We start from the raw sequence: 18,944 nt of genomic DNA on the forward strand, positions 1-18,944 counted from the left end.
AAAGCAAAGGATATATTTGGTATGGATGCAGTTATGCTCAAAGACCTCAGTTCAACTCTTTCTCATCCTATTGCCAATATCATCAACCTCTCTTTCTGTCAAGGAATGTTTCCAAATGTCTGGAAGCCAGCTGTAGTTATCCCAACCTTTAAAGGTGGAGACCCAATGTCTACCAATAACTACAGGCCAATCAGTATCCTTCCTACAGTATCAAAAGTTGTTGAAAAACTTGTAGCTGAACAAATGATGAACCATCTGAATAACAGTGCTTTTTCTACAGAATAATCAATCATCTAACCTCCAGCTGTCCACAGGTGTCCCACAAGGGTCAATTCTGGGTCCATTGTTATTTTCATTGTACATAAACGACTTACCAGCGATATGTCCTGACACAAACATCCAAATGTATGCTGATGATACTGTCATGGATGTTCACGGAGGCAGTCTGACACAGGTGGCTAATGAACTGACGAACAAGATGGTTCATGTAACAGCTTGGTTGGAGCAATGCTGTCTGCAACTCAATGTCAGTAAAACTGTATGTATGTTCTTCACCAAAACCAAGTCCTCCTGCGTTGAGCCGGATGTGTTTGTGTTTCCGGGGAGAGGCTAGAGGTGGTCTCACAGTACAAATGCCTGGGGGTCTTCATTGATTCAAGACTCAATTTTAAGGCTCAGGTGAAAAAGGTCTGCAGCAGGGTCAAAGGCAGTCAGTCAAATGTGAGGTTTACCAGAGAGTGCATGTGAACAGAGGCGGCTCTGATGTACATGCACTCTCTGGTTCTCTCTCTCTTCACCTACTGCTTAGCAACCTGCTCACATGCACTCTCTGGTTCTCTCTCACATCACCTACTGCTTAGCAACCTGCTCACATGCACTCTCTGGTTCTCTCTCTCATCACCTACTGCTTAGCAACCTGCTCACATGCACTCTCTGGTTCTCTCTCACATCACCTACTGCTTAGCAACCTGCTCACATGCACTCTCTGGTTCTCTCTCACATCACCTACTGCTTAGCAACCTGCTCACATGCACTCTCTGGTTCTCTCTCTCATCACCTACTGCTTAGCAACCTGCTCACATGCACTCTCTGGTTCTCTCTCACATCACCTACTGCTTAGCAACCTGCTCACATGCACTCTCTGGTTCTCTCTCTCATCACCTACTGCTTAGCAACCTGCTCACATGCACTCTCTGGTTCTCTCTCACATCACCTACTGCTTAGCAACCTGCTCACATGCACTCTCTGGTTCTCTCTCTCATCACCTACTGCTTAGCAACCTGCTCACATGCACTCTCTGGTTCTCTCTCTCATCACCTACTGCTTAGCAACCTGCTCACATGCACTCTCTGGTTCTCTCTCACATCACCTACTGCTTAGCAACCTGCTCACATGCACTCTCTGGTTCTCTCTCACATCACCTACTGCTTAGCAACCTGCTCACATGCACTCTCTGGTTCTCTCTCTCATCACCTACTGCTTAGCAACCTGCTCACATGCACTCTCTGGTTCTCTCTCTCTTCACCTACTGCTTAGCAACCTGCTCACATGCACTCTCTGGTTCTCTCTCTCATCACCTACTGCTTAGCAACCTGCTCACATGCACTCTCTGGTTCTCTCTCTCATCACCTACTGCTTAGCAACCTGCTCACATGCACTCTCTGGTTCTCTCTCACATCACCTACTGCTTAGCAACCTGCTCACATGCACTCTCTGGTTCTCTCTCACATCACCTACTGCTTAGCAACCTGCTCACATGCACTCTCTGGTTCTCTCTCTCATCACCTACTGCTTAGCAACCTGCTCACATGCACTCTCTGGTTCTCTCTCTCATCACCTACTGCTTAGCAACCTGCTCACATGCACTCTCTGGTTCTCTCTCACATCACCTACTGCTTAGCAACCTGCTCACATGCACTCTATGGTTCTCTCTCTCATCACCTACTGCTTAGCAACCTGCTCACATGCACTCTCTGGTTCTCTCTCTCATCACCTACTGCTTAGCAACCTGCTCACATGCACTCTCTGGTTCTCTCTCACATCACCTACTGCTTAGCAACCTGCTCACATGCACTCTATGGTTCTCTCTCTCATCACCTACTGCTTAGCAACCTGCTCACATGCACTCTCTGGTTCTCTCTCTCATCACCTACTGCTTAGCAACCTGCTCACATGCACTCTGTGGTTCTCTCTCACATCACCTACTGCTTAGCAACCTGCTCACATGCACTCTCTGGTTCTCTCTCTCATCACCTACTGCTTAGCAACCTGCTCACATGCACTCTCTGGTTCTCTCTCTCATCACCTACTGCTTAGCAACCTGCTCACATGCACTCTCTGGTTCTCTCTCTCATCACCTACTGCTTAGCAACCTGCTCACATGCACTCTCTGGTTCTCTCTCACATCACCTACTGCTTATCAACCTGCTCACATGCACTCTCTGGTTCTCTCTCACATCACATACTGCTTAGCAACCTTTTTACATGCACTCTCTGGTTCTCTCTCACATCACCTACTGCTTAGCAACCTGCTCACATGCACTCTCTGGTTCTCTCTCACATCACCTACTGCTTAGCAACCTGCTCACATGCACTCTCTGGTTCTCTCTCTCATCACCTACTGCTTAGCAACCTGCTCACATGCACTCTCTGGTTCTCTCTCACATCACCTACTGCTTAGCAACCTGCTCACATGCACTCTCTGGTTCTCTCTCTCATCACCTACTGCTTAGCAACCTGCTCACATGCACTCTCTGGTTCTCTCTCACATCACCTACTGCTTAGCAACCTGCTCACATGCACTCTCTGGTTCTCTCTCTCATCACCAACTGCTTAGCAACCTGCTCACATGCACTCTCTGGTTCTCTCTCTCATCACCTACTGCTTAGCAACCTGCTCACATGCACTCTCTGGTTCTCTCTCACATCACCTACTGCTTAGCAACCTGCTCACATGCACTCTCTGGTTCTCTCTCACATCACCTACTGCTTAGCAACCTGCTCACATGCACTCTCTGGTTCTCTCTCACATCACCTACTGCTTAGCAACCTGCTCACATGCACTCTCTGGTTCTCTCTCTCATCACCTACTGCTTATTAACCTGCTCACATGCACTCTCTGGTTCTCTCTCACATCACCTACTGCTTATTAACCTGCTCACATGCACTCTCTGGTTCTCTCTCTCATCACCTACTGCTTATTAACCTGCTCACATGCACTCTCTGGTTCTCTCTCTCATCACCTACTGCTTATTAACCTGCTCACATGCCGTACAACACTCTGAAACCCCTGGAATCATTATACAAACAAAGACTTCAAATAGTAGATAAGAAATCATTTTATTCTCATCATTGCCCAATACTCACAAAATCTAACTTGTTGAGCTGGGAAATGTAATGAGATATGCAAATGCTTGCCTCATGCACAAAATAATACACGGCCTTACCTCCGCTCAGACATGCTATCACCATGCGCCAGAGGTGGGAGTAAGTCCTACATGTGCAAGTCATGAGCAAGTCCCAAGTCACTGTGGTGAGAGTCAAGCAAGTCCCAAGTCACTGTGGTGAGAGTCAAGCAACTCCCAAGTCACTGTGGTGAGAGTCAAGCAAGTCCCAAGTCACTGTGGTGAGAGTCAAGCAAGTCCCAGGTCACTGTGGTGAGAGTCAGGCAAGTCCCAAGTCACTGTGGTGAGAGTCAAGCAAGTCCCAGGTCACTGTGGTGAGAGTCAGGCAAGTCCCAGGTCACTGTGGTGAGAGTCAGGCAAGTCCCAGGTCACTGTGGTGAGAGTCAAGCAAGTCCCAAGTCACTGTGGTGAGAGTCAAGCAAGTCCCAAGTCACTGTGGTGAGAGTCAAGCAAGTCCGAGGTCACTGTGGTGAGAGTCAAGCAAGTCCCAGGTCACTGTGGTGAGAGTCAAGCAAGTCCCAGGTCACTGTGGTGAGAGTCAAGCAAGTCCCAGGTCACTGTGGTGAGAGTCAAGCAAGTCCCAAGTCACTGTGGTGAGAGTCAAGCAAGTCCCAGGTCACTGTGGTGAGAGTCAAGCAAGTCCCAAGTCACTGTGGTGAGAGTCAAGCAAGTCCCAAGTCACTGTGGTGAGAGTCAAGCAAGTCCCAAGTCACTGTGGTGAGAGTCAAGCAAGTCCCAGGTCACTGTGGTGAGAGTCAAGCAAGTCCCAAGTCACTGTGGTGAGAGTCAAGCAAGTCCCAGGTCACTGTGGTGAGAGTCAAGCAAGTCCCAAGTCACTGTGGTGAGAGTCAAGCAAGTCCCAGGTCACTGTGGTGAGAGTCAAGCAAGTCCCAAGTCACTGTGGTGAGAGTCAAGCAAGTCCCAAGTCACTGTGGTGAGAGTCAAGCAAGTCCCAGGTCACTGTGGTGAGAGTCAAGCAAGTCCCAAGTCACTGTGGTGAGAGTCAAGCAAGTCCCAGGTCACTGTGGTGAGAGTCAAGCAAGTCCCAAGTCACTGTGGTGAGAGTCAAGCAAGTCCCAAGTCACTGTGGTGAGAGTCAAGCAAGTCCCAAGTCACTGTGGTGAGAGTCAAGTCAAGTCATACGACACTCTGATGAATAACATTTAAACCAGTTCAAAGACCGTGGTTATGAAAATGGATTCAGCCCACACTATGATCTTCATTATTTACACAGCTAATCATTTGAAATCTAATTTAGAACAAATGTAACTTCTGTTAGACAGCTATCATACTGAATAAATATGTACTGTGAGTGTATGCAAACATGTATGGCATATAGCTGTCTAACAGAAGTTAAATCCGTTTCTCACTTATTCTGACAAAGTCCTGAACCCCAAATAAAAGAAGCCAGTAAAAAGAGTTGTTCAGTAAAAGAGAAGTCACGTTGTAATAACAATAACTCATCTCTCTCGAGTTTTCTTTTCTCAGCTTTGCCAAAAGCCACTGTGTCAAGTGTCCTTCCTGGGTTGCCGTCCGGAGTTCTCCAATATGGCGGACCATCTCGCACATGCACACTGCAGATCGGGCAGGGGTACGGATCGGGTAGTGACACCCACCTCTGCCATGCGCACACCTGTAGGTCAACAGGAGCTGCACCCAGAGGAGACTGCGTTGTCTCATTAAGGAAGAGCTCATTCAGCCAATCTGCCTTTTCTTTGAAAGCTGCACAGTGGAACTCAATCCCAGTAACCATTAGAGAACAAAACACCTGGAACTCAATCCCAGTAACCATTAGAGAACAAAACACCTGGAACTCAATCCCAGTAACCATTAGAGAACAAAACACCTGGAACTCAATCCCAGTAACCATTAGAGAACAAAACACCTGGAACTCAATCCCAGTAACCATTAGAGAACAAAACACCTGGAACTCAATCCCAGTAACCATTAGAGAACAAAACACCTGGAACTCAATCCCAGTAACCATAAGAGAACAGAACACCTGGAACTCAATCCCAGTAACCATTAGAGAACAAAACACCTGGAACTCAATCCCAGTAACCATTAGAGAACAAAACACCTGGAACTCAATCCCAGTAACCATTAGAGAACAAAACACCTGGAACTCAATCCCAGTAACCATTAGAGAACAAAACATCTGGAACTCAATCCCAGTAACCATTAGAGAACAAAACACCTGGAACTCAATCCCAGTAACCATTAGAGAACAAAACACCTGGAACTCAATCCCAGTAACCATTAGAGAACAAAACACCTGGAACTCAATCCCAGTAACCATTAGAGAACAAAACACCTGGAACTCAATCCCAGTAACCATTAGAGAACAAAACACCTGGAACTCAATCCCAGTAACCATTAGAGAACAAAACACCTGGAACTCAATCCCAGTAACCATTAGAGAACAAAACACCTGGAACTCAATCCCAGTAACCATTAGAGAACAAAACACCTGGAACTCAATCACAGTAACCATTAGAGAACAGAACACCTGGAACTCAATCCCAGTAACCATTAGAGAACAAAACACCTGGAACTCAATCCCAGTAACCATTAGAGAACAGAACACCTGGAACTCAATCCCAGTAACCATTAGAGAACAAAACACCTGGAACTCAATCCCAGTAACCATTAGAGAACAAAACACCTGGAACTCAATCCCAGTAACCATTAGAGAACAAAACACCTGGAACTCAATCCCAGTAACCATTAGAGAACAAAACACCTGGAACTCAATCCCAGTAACCATTAGAGCACAAAACACCTGGAACTCAATCCCAGTAACCATTAGAGAACAAAACACCTGGAACTCAATCCCAGTAACCATTAGAGAACAAAACACCTGGAACTCAATCCCAGTAACCATTAGAGAACAAAACACCTGGAACTCAATCCCAGTAACGATTAGAGAACAAAACACCTGGAACTCAATCCCAGTAACCATTAGAGAACAAAACACCTGGAACTCAATCCCAGTAACCATTAGAGAACAGAACACCTGGAACTCAATCCCAGTAACCATTAGAGAACAAAACACCTGGAACTCAATCCCAGTAACCATTAGAGAACAAAACACCTGGAACTCAATCCCAGTAACCATTAGAGAACAGAACACCTGGAACTCAATCCCAGTAACCATTAGAGAACAGAACACCTGGAACTCAATCCCAGTAACCATTACAGAACAAAACACCTGGAACTCAATCCCAGTAACCATTAGAGAACAAAACACCTGGAACTCAATCCCAGTAACCATTAGAGAACAAAACACCTGGAACTCAATCCCAGTAACCATTAGAGAACAGAACACCTGGAACTCAATCCCAGTAACCATTAGAGAACAAAACATCTGGAACTCAATCCCAGTAACCATTAGAGAACAGAACACCTGGAACTCAATCCCAGTAACGATTAGAGAACAAAACACCTGGAACTCAATCCCAGTAACCATTAGAGAACAAAACACCTGGAACTCAATCCCAGTAACGATTAGAGAACAGAACACCTGGAACTCAATCCCAGTAACCATTAGAGAACAAAACACCTGGAACTCAATCCCAGTAACCATTAGAGAACAAAACACCTGGAACTCAATCCCAGTAACCATTAGAGAACAAAACACCTGGAACTCAATCCCAGTAACCATTAGAGAACAGAACACCTGGAACTCAATCCCAGTAACCATTAGAGAACAAAACACCTGGAACTCAATCCCAGTAACCATTAGAGAACAAAACACCTGGAACTCAATCCCAGTAACCATTAGAGAACAAAACACCTGGAACTCAATCCCAGTAACCATTACAGAACAAAACACCTGGAACTCAATCCCAGTAACAATTAGAGAACAAAACACCTGGAACTCAATCCCAGTAACGATTAGAGAACAGAACACCTGGAACTCAATCCCAGTAACCATTAGAGAACAGAACACCTGGAACTCAATCCAAGTAACGATTAGAGAACAAAACACCTGGAACTCAATCCCAGTAACCATTAGAGAACACAACACCTGGAACTCAATCCCAGTAACCATTAGAGAACAAAACACCTGGAACTCAATCCCAGTAACCATTAGAGAACAAAACACCTGGAACTCAATCCCAGTAACCATTAGAGAACAAAACACCTGGAACTCAATCCCAGTAACCATTAGAGAACAAAACACCTGGAACTCAATCCCAGTAACCATTAGAGAACAAAACACCTGGAACTCAATCCCAGTAACGATTAGAGAACAAAACACCTGGAACTCAATCCCAGTAACCATTAGAGAACAGAACACCTGGAACTCAATCCCAGTAACCATTAGAGAACAAAACACCTGGAACTCAATCCCAGTAACCATTAGAGAACAAAACACCTGGAACTCAATCCCAGTAGCCATTAGAGAACAAAACACCTGGAACTCAATCCCAGTAACCATTAGAGAACAAAACACCTGGAACTCAATCCCAGTAACCATTAGAGAACAAAACACCTGGAACTCAATCCCAGTAACCATTAGAGAACAGAACACCTGGAACTCAATCCCAGTAACCATTAGAGAACAAAACACCTGGAACTCAATCCCAGTAACCATTAGAGAACAAAACACCTGGAACTCAATCCCAGTAACCATTAGAGAACAAAACACCTGGAACTCAATCCCAGTAACCATTAGAGAACAAAACACCTGGAACTCAATCCCAGTAACCATTAGAGAACAGAACACCTGGAACTCAATCCCAGTAACCATTAGAGAACAGAACACCTGGAACTCAATCCCAGTAACGATTAGAGAACAAAACACCTGGAACTCAATCCCAGTAACCATTAGAGAACAAAACACCTGGAACTCAATCCCAGTAACCATTAGAGAACAGAACACCTGGAACTCAATCCCAGTAACCATTAGAGAACAAAACACCTGGAACTCAATCCCAGTAACCATTAGAGAACAAAACACCTGGAACTCAATCCCAGTAACCATTAGAGAACAAAACACCTGGAACTCAATCCCAGTAACCATTAGAGAACAAAACACCTGGAACTCAATCCCAGTAACCATTACAGAACAAAACACCTGGAACTCAATCCCAGTAACGATTAGAGAACAAAACACCTGGAACTCAATCCCAGTAACGATTAGAGAACAAAACACCTGGAACTCAATCCCAGTAACCATTAGAGAACAGAACACCTGGAACTCAATCCCAGTAACCATTAGAGAACAAAACACCTGGAACTCAATCCCAGTAACCATTACAGAACAAAACACCTGGAACTCAATCCCAGTAACCATTAGAGAACAGAACACCTGGAACTCAATCCCAGTAACCATTAGAGAACAAAACACCTGGAACTCAATCCCAGTAACCATTAGAGAACAAAACACCTGGAACTCAATCCCAGTAACGATTAGAGAACAGAACACCTGGAACTAAATCCCAGTAACCATTAGAGAACAAAACACCTGGAACTAAATCCCAGTAACCATTAGAGAACAAAACACCTGGAACTCAATCCCAGTAACCATTAGAGAACAAAACACCTGGAACTCAATCCCAGTAACCATTAGAGAACAAAACACCTGGAACTCAATCCCAGTAACCATTAGAGAACAAAACACCTGGAACTCAATCCCAGTAACCATTAGAGAACAAACCACCTGGAACTCAATCCCAGTAACCATTAGAGAACAGAACACCTGGAACTCAATCCCAGTAACCATTAGAGAACAAAACACCTGGAACTCAATCCCAGTAACCATTAGAGAACAAAACACCTGGAACTCAATCCCAGTAACCATTAGAGAACAAAACACCTGGAACTCAATCCAAGTAACCATTAGAGAACAAAACACCTGGAACTCAATCCCAGTAACGATTAGAGAACAAAACACCTGGAACTCAATCCCAGTAACGATTAGAGAACAAAACACCTGGAACTCAATCCCAGTAACCATTACAGAACAAAACACCTGGAACTCAATCCCAGTAACGATTAGAGAACAAAACACCTGGAACTAAATCCCAGTAACCATTAGAGAACAAAACACCTGGAACTCAATCCCAGTAACCATTAGAGAACAGAACACCTGGAACTCAATCCCAGTAACCATTAGAGAACAAAACACCTGGAACTCAATCCCAGTAACCATTAGAGAACAAAACACCTGGAACTCAATCCCAGTAACCATTAGAGAACAAAACACCTGGAACTCAATCCCAGTAACCATTAGAGAACAGAACACCTGGAACTCAATCCCAGTAACGATTAGAGAACAAAACACCTGGAACTCAATCCCAGTAACGATTAGAGAACAAAACACCTGGAACTAAATCCCAGTAAAGATTAGAGAACAGAACACCTGGAACTCAATCCCAGTAACGATTAGAGAACAAAACACCTGGAACTCAATCCCAGTAACGCTTAGAGAACAAAACACCTGGAACTCAATCCCAGTAACCATTAGAGAACAGAACACCTGGAACTCAATCCCAGTAACCATTACAGAACAAAACACCTGGAACTCAATCCCAGTAACCATTAGAGAACAGAACACCTGGAACTCAATCCCAGTAACGATTAGAGAACAAAACACCTGGAACTAAATCCCAGTAACCATTAGAGAACAGAACACCTGGAACTCAATCCCAGTAACCATTAGAGAACAGAACACCTGGAACTCAATCCCAGTAACCATTAGAGAACAGAACACCTGGAACTCAATCCCAGTAACCATTAGAGAACAGAACACCTGGAACTCAATCCCAGTAACCATTAGAGAACAGAACACCTGGAACTCAATCCCAGTAACCATTAGAGAACAGAACACCTGGAACTCAATCCCAGTAACCATTAGAGAACAGAACACCTGGAACTCAATCCCAGTAACCATTAGAGAACAAAACACCTGGAACTCAATCCCAGTAACCATTAGAGAACAAAACACCTGGAACTCAATCCCAGTAACCATTAGAGAACAAAACACCTGGAACTCAATCCCAGTAACCATTAGAGAACAAAACACCTGGAACTCAATCCCAGTAACCATTAGAGAACAAAACACCTGGAACTCAATCCCAGTAACGATTAGAGAACAAAACACCTGGAACTCAATCCCAGTAACGATTAGAGAACAGAACACCTGGAACTCAATCCCAGTAACGATTAGAGAACAAAACACCTGGAACTCAATCCCAGTAACCATTAGAGAACAAAACACCTGGAACTAAATCCCAGTAACGATTAGAGAACAGAACACCTGGAACTCAATCCCAGTAACCATTAGAGAACAAAACACCTGGAACTCAATCCCAGTAACGATTAGAGAACAAAACACCTGGAACTCAATCCCAGTAACCATTAGAGAACAAAACACCTGGAACTCAATCCCAGTAACCATTAGAGAACAAAACACCTGGAACTCAATCCCAGTAACCATTAGAGAACAAAACACCTGGAACTCAATCCCAGTAACCATTAGAGAACAAAACACCTGGAACTCAATCCCAGTAACGATTAGAGAACAAAACACCTGGAACTAAATCCCAGTAACGATTAGAGAACAGAACACCTGGAACTAAATCCCAGTAACGATTAGAGAACAGAACACCTGGAACTCAATCCCAGTAACCATTAGAGAACAGAACACCTGGAACTAAATCCCAGTAACCATTACAGAACAAAACACCTGGAACTCAATCCCAGTAACCATTAGAGAACAAAACACCTGGAACTCAATCCCAGTAACGATTAGAGAACAGAACACCTGGAACTCAATCCCAGTAACCATTAGAGAACAAAACACCTGGAACTCAATCCCAGTAACCATTAGAGAACAAAACACCTGGAACTCAATCCCAGTAACGATTAGAGAACAGAACACCTGGAACTCAATCCCAGTAACCATTAGAGAACAAAACACCTGGAACTCAATCCCAGTAACGATTAGAGAACAGAACACCTGGAACTCAATCCCAGTAACCATTACAGAACAAAACACCTGGAACTCAATCCCAGTAACCATTAGAGAACAAAACACCTGGAACTCAATCCCAGTAACGATTAGAGAACAGAACACCTGGAACTCAATCCCAGTAACCATTAGAGAACAAAACACCTGGAACTCAATCCCAGTAACCATTAGAGAACAAAACACCTGGAACTCAATCCCAGTAACGATTAGAGAACAAAACACCTGGAACTCAATCCCAGTAACCATTAGAGAACAAAACACCTGGAACTCAATCCCAGTAACCATTAGAGAACAGAACACCTGGAACTCAATCCCAGTAACGATTAGAGAACAAAACACCTGGAACTCAATCCCAGTAACCATTAGAGAACAAAACACCTGGAACTCAATCCCAGTAACCATTAGAGAACAAAACACCTGGAACTCAATCCCAGTAACCATTAGAGAACAAAACACCTGGAACTCAATCCCAGTAACCATTACAGAACAAAACACCTTGAACTCAATCCCAGTAACGATTAGAGAACAAAACACCTGGAACTAAATCCCAGTAACGATTAGAGAACAGAACACCTGGAACTAAATCCCAGTAACGATTAGAGAACAGAACATCTGGAACTCAATCCCAGTAACCATTAGAGAACAGAACACCTGGAACTAAATCCCAGTAACCATTACAGAACAAAACACCTGGAACTCAATCCCAGTAACCATTAGAGAACAGAACACCTGGAACTCAATCCCAGTAACGATTAGAGAACAGAACACCTGGAACTAAATCCCAGTAACGATTAGAGAACAGAACACCTGGAACTCAATCCCAGTAACCATTAGAGAACAAAACACCTGGAACTCAATCCCAGTAACGATTAGAGAACAAAACACCTGGAACTCAATCCCAGTAACGATTAGAGAACAGAACACCTGGAACTAAATCCCAGTAACCATTAGAGAACAGAACACCTGGAACTAAATCCCAGTAACCATTACAGAACAAAACACCTGGAACTCAATCCCAGTAACCATTAGAGAACAGAACACCTGGAACTCAATCCCAGTAACCATTACAGAACAAAACACCTGGAACTCAATCCCAGTAACCATTAGAGAACAGAACACCTGGAACTCAATCCCAGTAACGATTAGAGAACAGAACACCTGGAACTCAATCCCAGTAACGATTAGAGAACAGAACACCTGGAACTCAATCCCAGTAACCATTAGAGAACAGAACACCTGGAACTCAATCCCAGTAACCATTAGAGAACAGAACACCTGGAACTCAATCCCAGTAACCATTAGAGAACAAAACACCTGGAACTCAATCCCAGTAACCATTAGAGAACAAAACACCTGGAACTCAATCCCAGTAACGATTAGAGAACAGAACACCTGGAACTCAATCCCAGTAACCATTAGAGAACAAAACACCTGGAACTCAATCCCAGTAACGATTAGAGAACAGAACACCTGGAACTCAATCCCAGTAACCATTACAGAACAAAACACCTGGAACTCAATCCCAGTAACCATTAGAGAACAAAACACCTGGAACTCAATCCCAGTAACGATTAGAGAACAGAACACCTGGAACTCAATCCCAGTAACCATTAGAGAACAAAACACCTGGAACTCAATCCCAGTAACCATTAGAGAACAAAACACCTGGAACTCAATCCCAGTAACGATTAGAGAACAAAACACCTGGAACTCAATCCCAGTAACCATTAGAGAACAAAACACCTGGAACTCAATCCCAGTAACCATTAGAGAACAGAACACCTGGAACTCAATCCCAGTAACCATTAGAGAACAGAACACCTGGAACTCAATCCCAGTAACCATTAGAGAACAAAACACCTGGAACTCAATCCCAGTAACGATTAGAGAACAAAACACCTGGAACTCAATCCCAGTAACCATTAGAGAACAAAACACCTGGAACTCAATCCCAGTAAAGATTAGAGAACAAAACACCTGGAACTCAATCCCAGTAACGATTAGAGAACAGAACACCTGGAACTCAATCCCAGTAACCATTAGAGAACAGAACACCTGGAACTCAATCCCAGTAACCATTAGAGAACAAAACACCTGGAACTCAATCCCAGTAAAGATTAGAGAACAAAACACCTGGAACTCAATCCCAGTAACGATTAGAGAACAGAACACCTGGAACTCAATCCCAGTAACCATTACAGAACAAAACACCTGGAACTCAATCCCAGTAACCATTAGAGAACAGAACACCTGGAACTCAATCCCAGTAACCATTACAGAACAAAACACCTGGAACTCAATCCCAGTAACCATTAGAGAACAAAACACCTGGAACTCAATCCCAGTAACCATTAGAGAACAAAACACCTGGAACTCAATCCCAGTAACCATTAGAGAACAGAACACCTGGAACTCAATCCCAGTAACCATTACAGAACAAAACACCTGGAACTCAATCCCAGTAACCATTACAGAACAAAACACCTTGAACTCAATCCCAGTAACGATTAGAGAACAAAACACCTGGAACTAAATCCCAGTAACGATTAGAGAACAGAACACCTGGAACTAAATCCCAGTAACGATTAGAGAACAGAACACCTGGAACTCAATCCCAGTAACCATTAGAGAACAGAACACCTGGAACTAAATCCCAGTAACCATTACAGAACAAAACACCTGGAACTCAATCCCAGTAACCATTAGAGAACAGAACACCTGGAACTCAATCCCAGTAACGATTAGAGAACAGAACACCTGGAACTAAATCCCAGTAACGATTAGAGAACAGAACACCTGGAACTCAATCCCAGTAACCATTAGAGAACAAAACACCTGGAACTCAATCCCAGTAACGATTAGAGAACAAAACACCTGGAACTCAATCCCAGTAACGATTAGAGAACAGAACACCTGGAACTAAATCCCAGTAACCATTAGAGAACAGAACACCTGGAACTAAATCCCAGTAACCATTACAGAACAAAACACCTGGAACTCAATCCCAGTAACCATTAGAGAACAGAACACCTGGAACTCAATCCCAGTAACCATTACAGAACAAAACACCTGGAACTCAATCCCAGTAACCATTAGAGAACAGAACACCTGGAACTCAATCCCAGTAACGATTAGAGAACAGAACACCTGGAACTCAATCCCAGTAACCATTAGAGAACAGAACACCTGGAACTCAATCCCAGTAACCATTAGAGAACAGAACACCTGGAACTCAATCCCAGTAACGATTAGAGAACAAAACACCTGGAACTCAATCCCAGTAACCATTAGAGAACAAAACACCTGGAACTCAATCCCAGTAACCATTAGAGAACAGAACACCTGGAACTCAATCCCAGTAACCATTAGAGAACAAAACACCTGGAACTCAATCCCAGTAACGATTAGAGAACAAAACACCTGGAACTCAATCCCAGTAACCATTAGAGAACAGAACACCTGGAACTCAATCCCAGTAAAGATTAGAGAACAAAACACCTGGAACTCAATCCCAGTAAAGATTAGAGAACAAAACACCTGGAACTCAATCCCAGTAACGATTAGAGAACAAAACACCTGGAACTCAATCCCAGTAAAGATTAGAGAACAAAACACCTGGAACTCAATCCCAGTAACGATTAGAGAACAAAACACCTGGAACTCAATCCCAGTAACGATTAGAGAACAAAACACCTGGAACTCAATCCCAGTAACGATTAGAGAACAGAACACCTGGAACTCAATCCCAGTAACGATTAGAGAACAGAACACCTGGAACTCAATCCCAGTAACGATTAGAGAACAAAACACCTGGAACTCAATCCCAGTAACCATTAGAGAACAGAACACCTGGAACTCAATCCCAGTAACCATTAGAGAACAGAACACCTGGAACTCAATCCCAGTAACCATTAGAGAACAGAACACCTGGAACTCAATCCCAGTAACCATTAGAGAACAGAACACCTGGAACTCAATCCCAGTAACGATTAGAGAACAAAACACCTGGAACTCAATCCCAGTAACCATTACAGAACAAAACACCTGGAACTCAATCCCAGTAACGATGAGAACAAAACACCTGGAACTAAATCCCAGTAACGATTAGAGAACAGAACACCTGGAACTAAATCCCAGTAACGATTAGAGAACAGAACACCTGGAACTCAATCCCAGTAACCATTAGAGAACAGAACACCTGGAACTCAATCCCAGTAACGATTAGAGAACAGAACACCTGGAACTAAATCCCAGTAACGATTAGAGAACAGAACACCTGGAACTCAATCCCAGTAACCATTACAGAACAAAACACCTGGAACTCAATCCCAGTAACCATTAGAGAACAAAACACCTGGAACTCAATCCCAGTAACGATTAGAGAACAAAACACCTGGAACTCAATCCCAGTAACCATTAGAGAACAGAACACCTGGAACTCAATCCCAGTAACAATTAGAGAACAGAACACCTGGAACTCAATCCCAGTAACGATTAGAGAACAGAACACCTGGAACTCAATCCCAGTAACCATTAGAGAACAAAACACCTGGAACTCAATCCCAGTAACGATTAGAGAACAGAACACCTGGAACTCAATCCCAGTAACGATTAGAGAACAGAACACCTGGAACTCAATCCCAGTAACCATTAGAGAACAGAACACCTGGAACTCAATCCCAGTAACGATTAGAGAACAGAACACCTGGAACTCAATCCCAGTAACGATTAGAGAACAGAACACCTGGAACTCAATCCCAGTAACGATTAGAGAACAGAACACCTGGAACTCAATCCCAGTAACGATTAGAGAACAGAACACCTGTAACTCAATCCCAGTAACCATTAGAGAACAGAACACCTGCAGGTCGTTCAAATCTAACTTCAAAACATGGTTAGTGGAAAGTCAGCTCTGTCAACACTGACACAATGCGCACTTTACAACGCTCTGTTTGCACATGTGCTCGACCTGTTGCTCTCCGTCTGCTTTGGGAATATGTTTATATGCTTTTATCATAATATAAGCATCTCTGTTGAATGTTGTTTTACTGATTGTATTTACCTTTCATTTGAAGTTAATTATTTTTTTTAGGATGACTTTCGACATTTGTCCAGGGACTGCAGATGAAAAATAGCCTGTTGGCTAACTAGCATTTACAGAAATGTCAATCAATGTGCACTGTCCCCGTCAAATAAATAAATAAAAAATAAATAATAAATAAGAGCTGCTCTGGGGTCTGACCTTCAGGCTGGGGGGTCATCAGGCCCTGCAGCCAGCGGGTCCAGTGCCGGTCCTCCTCACGCTGGGCCGCGCTCTGATCGTACATGTCAGCTGTGATGTCCGGAGCCAGAAGCTCCGCCTCCAGCTGCTCCAGAGGAACGTTCACCAGGCGCAGCTTAGAGCGGGTTCTGTACGCCAACCCAGGACGACCTGACCCGTCTTCACAAGCCTTCCTGTCCAGAGACTGGATAAAGGTGTGTGTGTCAGTGTTACCTGGTCGTAGGTGTGTGTGTGAGTGTGAGTGTGAGTGTGTGTGTGTGTGTGAGAGTTTGAGTGTGTGTGTGAGTGTGAGTGTGAGTGTGAGTGTGTGTGTGAGTGTGTGAGAGTTTGAGTGTGTGTGTGAGTGTGAGTGTCAGTGTTACCTGGTCGTAGGTGTGTGAGTGAGTGAGTGAGTGAGTGAGTGAGTGAGTGAGTGAGTGAGTGAGTGAGTGAGTGAGTGTGTGTGTGTGTGTGAGTGTGTCAGTGTTACCTGGTTGTAGGAGAAGGCGGGGCTGCAGTCCAGCTCCTCCTCGACAGCGTTCAGTCTCTCCAGGAAGGAAGACTCCGGAGCAGTGAGCAGGTGAGGAGAGCCGGGGGGGGTCACCTGTCCGGAGGATCTCTGAAACACAGGTCAGAGGTCAGGTACCTTTGACCCAGTATATCCCTCTCTACTCCCTGGGGGGTCACACTCTGTGAGAGCAGTTTAGTTTGCTCTCTCTCCTTTGGCGTTCATCCTTAGCTAGGGTTATAGTCTCTTGAGTGTCATTAGGCGCGTACACACCGGAGTACTTTTCCCGTTTAGTTCCGTTAGTACCCCTGATGTCGCGTTCACACCAAAAAGAGTACTTAGTTCCAGGAACTTTTACCCCCATGTTTAGTGCCTGCTGAGAGGTGGGACTATCCTGGTACCAAAAAAGTACCAATTTCTATTGGCTGGGCGAATTGCAAACCACGCCCCATAAAACTCTGAAACGTTTTGTGAAGCCGCCATTGTATTTGCTGGCATTAGCATTATTAGCATTATTAGCATTAGCCCCTCGCACCAACGCAGAGAGAATAACTTATGGCAACACAAAAGAAAACATGGGAGCGGTGGAGATGAGGAGGTGTCGGTGTTCTGACGATTTACTCTGAAGGCTTCAGTAGAAGCTGCTGGGAGTCCCACAGCTTCTACTGAAGCCTTCCCCGACTCCGGGGACTTCCAACCGGGGACTTAGGTTGGCAGTATACGCCGTGAAGTTGGTTGCGGCCTGCCAGTAAACCCAAAGCACAAGAAGAAGAGGAAGTGACGTCAGCGGCTTCATTTGCGTAATCTTCCCTCAGGGATTAGTACCCTAGGGTACTAAGTGCCGGCACTAAGTACGGCAAAGTACTTGGTGTGAAAGCGGCTTATCATGCAGAATGTGGATTATTCTCTCAGAGCTCTTGGACCTGGAGGTCTTCAGGTTGGTTGGGCAGGAACTGTGTCTGCAGCAAATATAACTCGTTGGGTTTGCAGTCATGCCCCAGAACTTCCCCTTACATTGTGGAGTCACAAGCAGGATTGCAAAGATCTAAAGAACTGGTCAAATGTAATATTTTGAAATTGCCTAACAAGAATCTGCGAGTGGTACCTGTAGCGGTTCTTCAGTCCTCTGGTCTGCCAGACGTCTGGGCTGAGAGCTCTGATGTATTCTGGGAGGTGAAGTCAAGCTGTCTGCATCACTGAAGAAGGTCTATACACACACACACACACACACACACACACACACACACACACACACACACACACACACACACACACACACACACACACACACACACACACACACACACACACACACACACACACACACACACACACACACACACACACACACACACACACACACACACACACACACACACACACACACACACACACACACACACACACACACACACACACACACACACACACACACACACACACACACACACACACACACACACACACACACACACATTAAACCCTAACTCTGACCAGAGACACCTCTAACCCAGATCATCAGGTCCTCACCTCCTCAGCTGTGTCCTCCTCCTCCTCTTCATCATCGGGACAATACTCTTCATCTGACGAGTCCTCATCCAGATCTATGTCCACGAACTGGGGAGGCTGAGGAGAGACAGACCGGTTCAGACAGAGAGACAGACAGGTTCAGACAGAGAGACAGACAGCTTCAGACAGAGAGACAGACAGGTTGAGACAGAGAGAGACAGACAGCTGCAGACAGAGAGACAGACAGGTTGAGACAGAGAGAGACAGACAGGTTGAGACAGAG

General features: G+C 44.5%; 1 protein-coding gene across 1 annotated transcript in view; it reads right to left on the minus strand.

Moving 5' to 3' along the window:
- gon4lb (gon-4 like b) overlaps positions 1–18,944 on the minus strand; it is an 88,458-nt gene that overhangs the window by 58,843 nt on the left and 10,671 nt on the right. The window contains exons 6-9 of the mRNA XM_079691828.1: positions 18,683–18,778; positions 18,258–18,359; positions 17,135–17,263; positions 16,627–16,849 (exon numbers count right to left, since the gene is read on the minus strand). Of these exons, the coding sequence (XP_079547954.1) occupies positions 16,627–16,849; positions 17,135–17,263; positions 18,258–18,359; positions 18,683–18,778 (550 nt within the window). The remainder of the gene's footprint in view (positions 1–16,626; positions 16,850–17,134; positions 17,264–18,257; positions 18,360–18,682; positions 18,779–18,944) is intronic.

Source organism: Notothenia rossii (genome assembly GCF_949606895.1).
Source record: "Notothenia rossii genome assembly, chromosome: 7".
Taxonomy (NCBI): domain Eukaryota; kingdom Metazoa; phylum Chordata; class Actinopteri; order Perciformes; family Nototheniidae; genus Notothenia; species Notothenia rossii.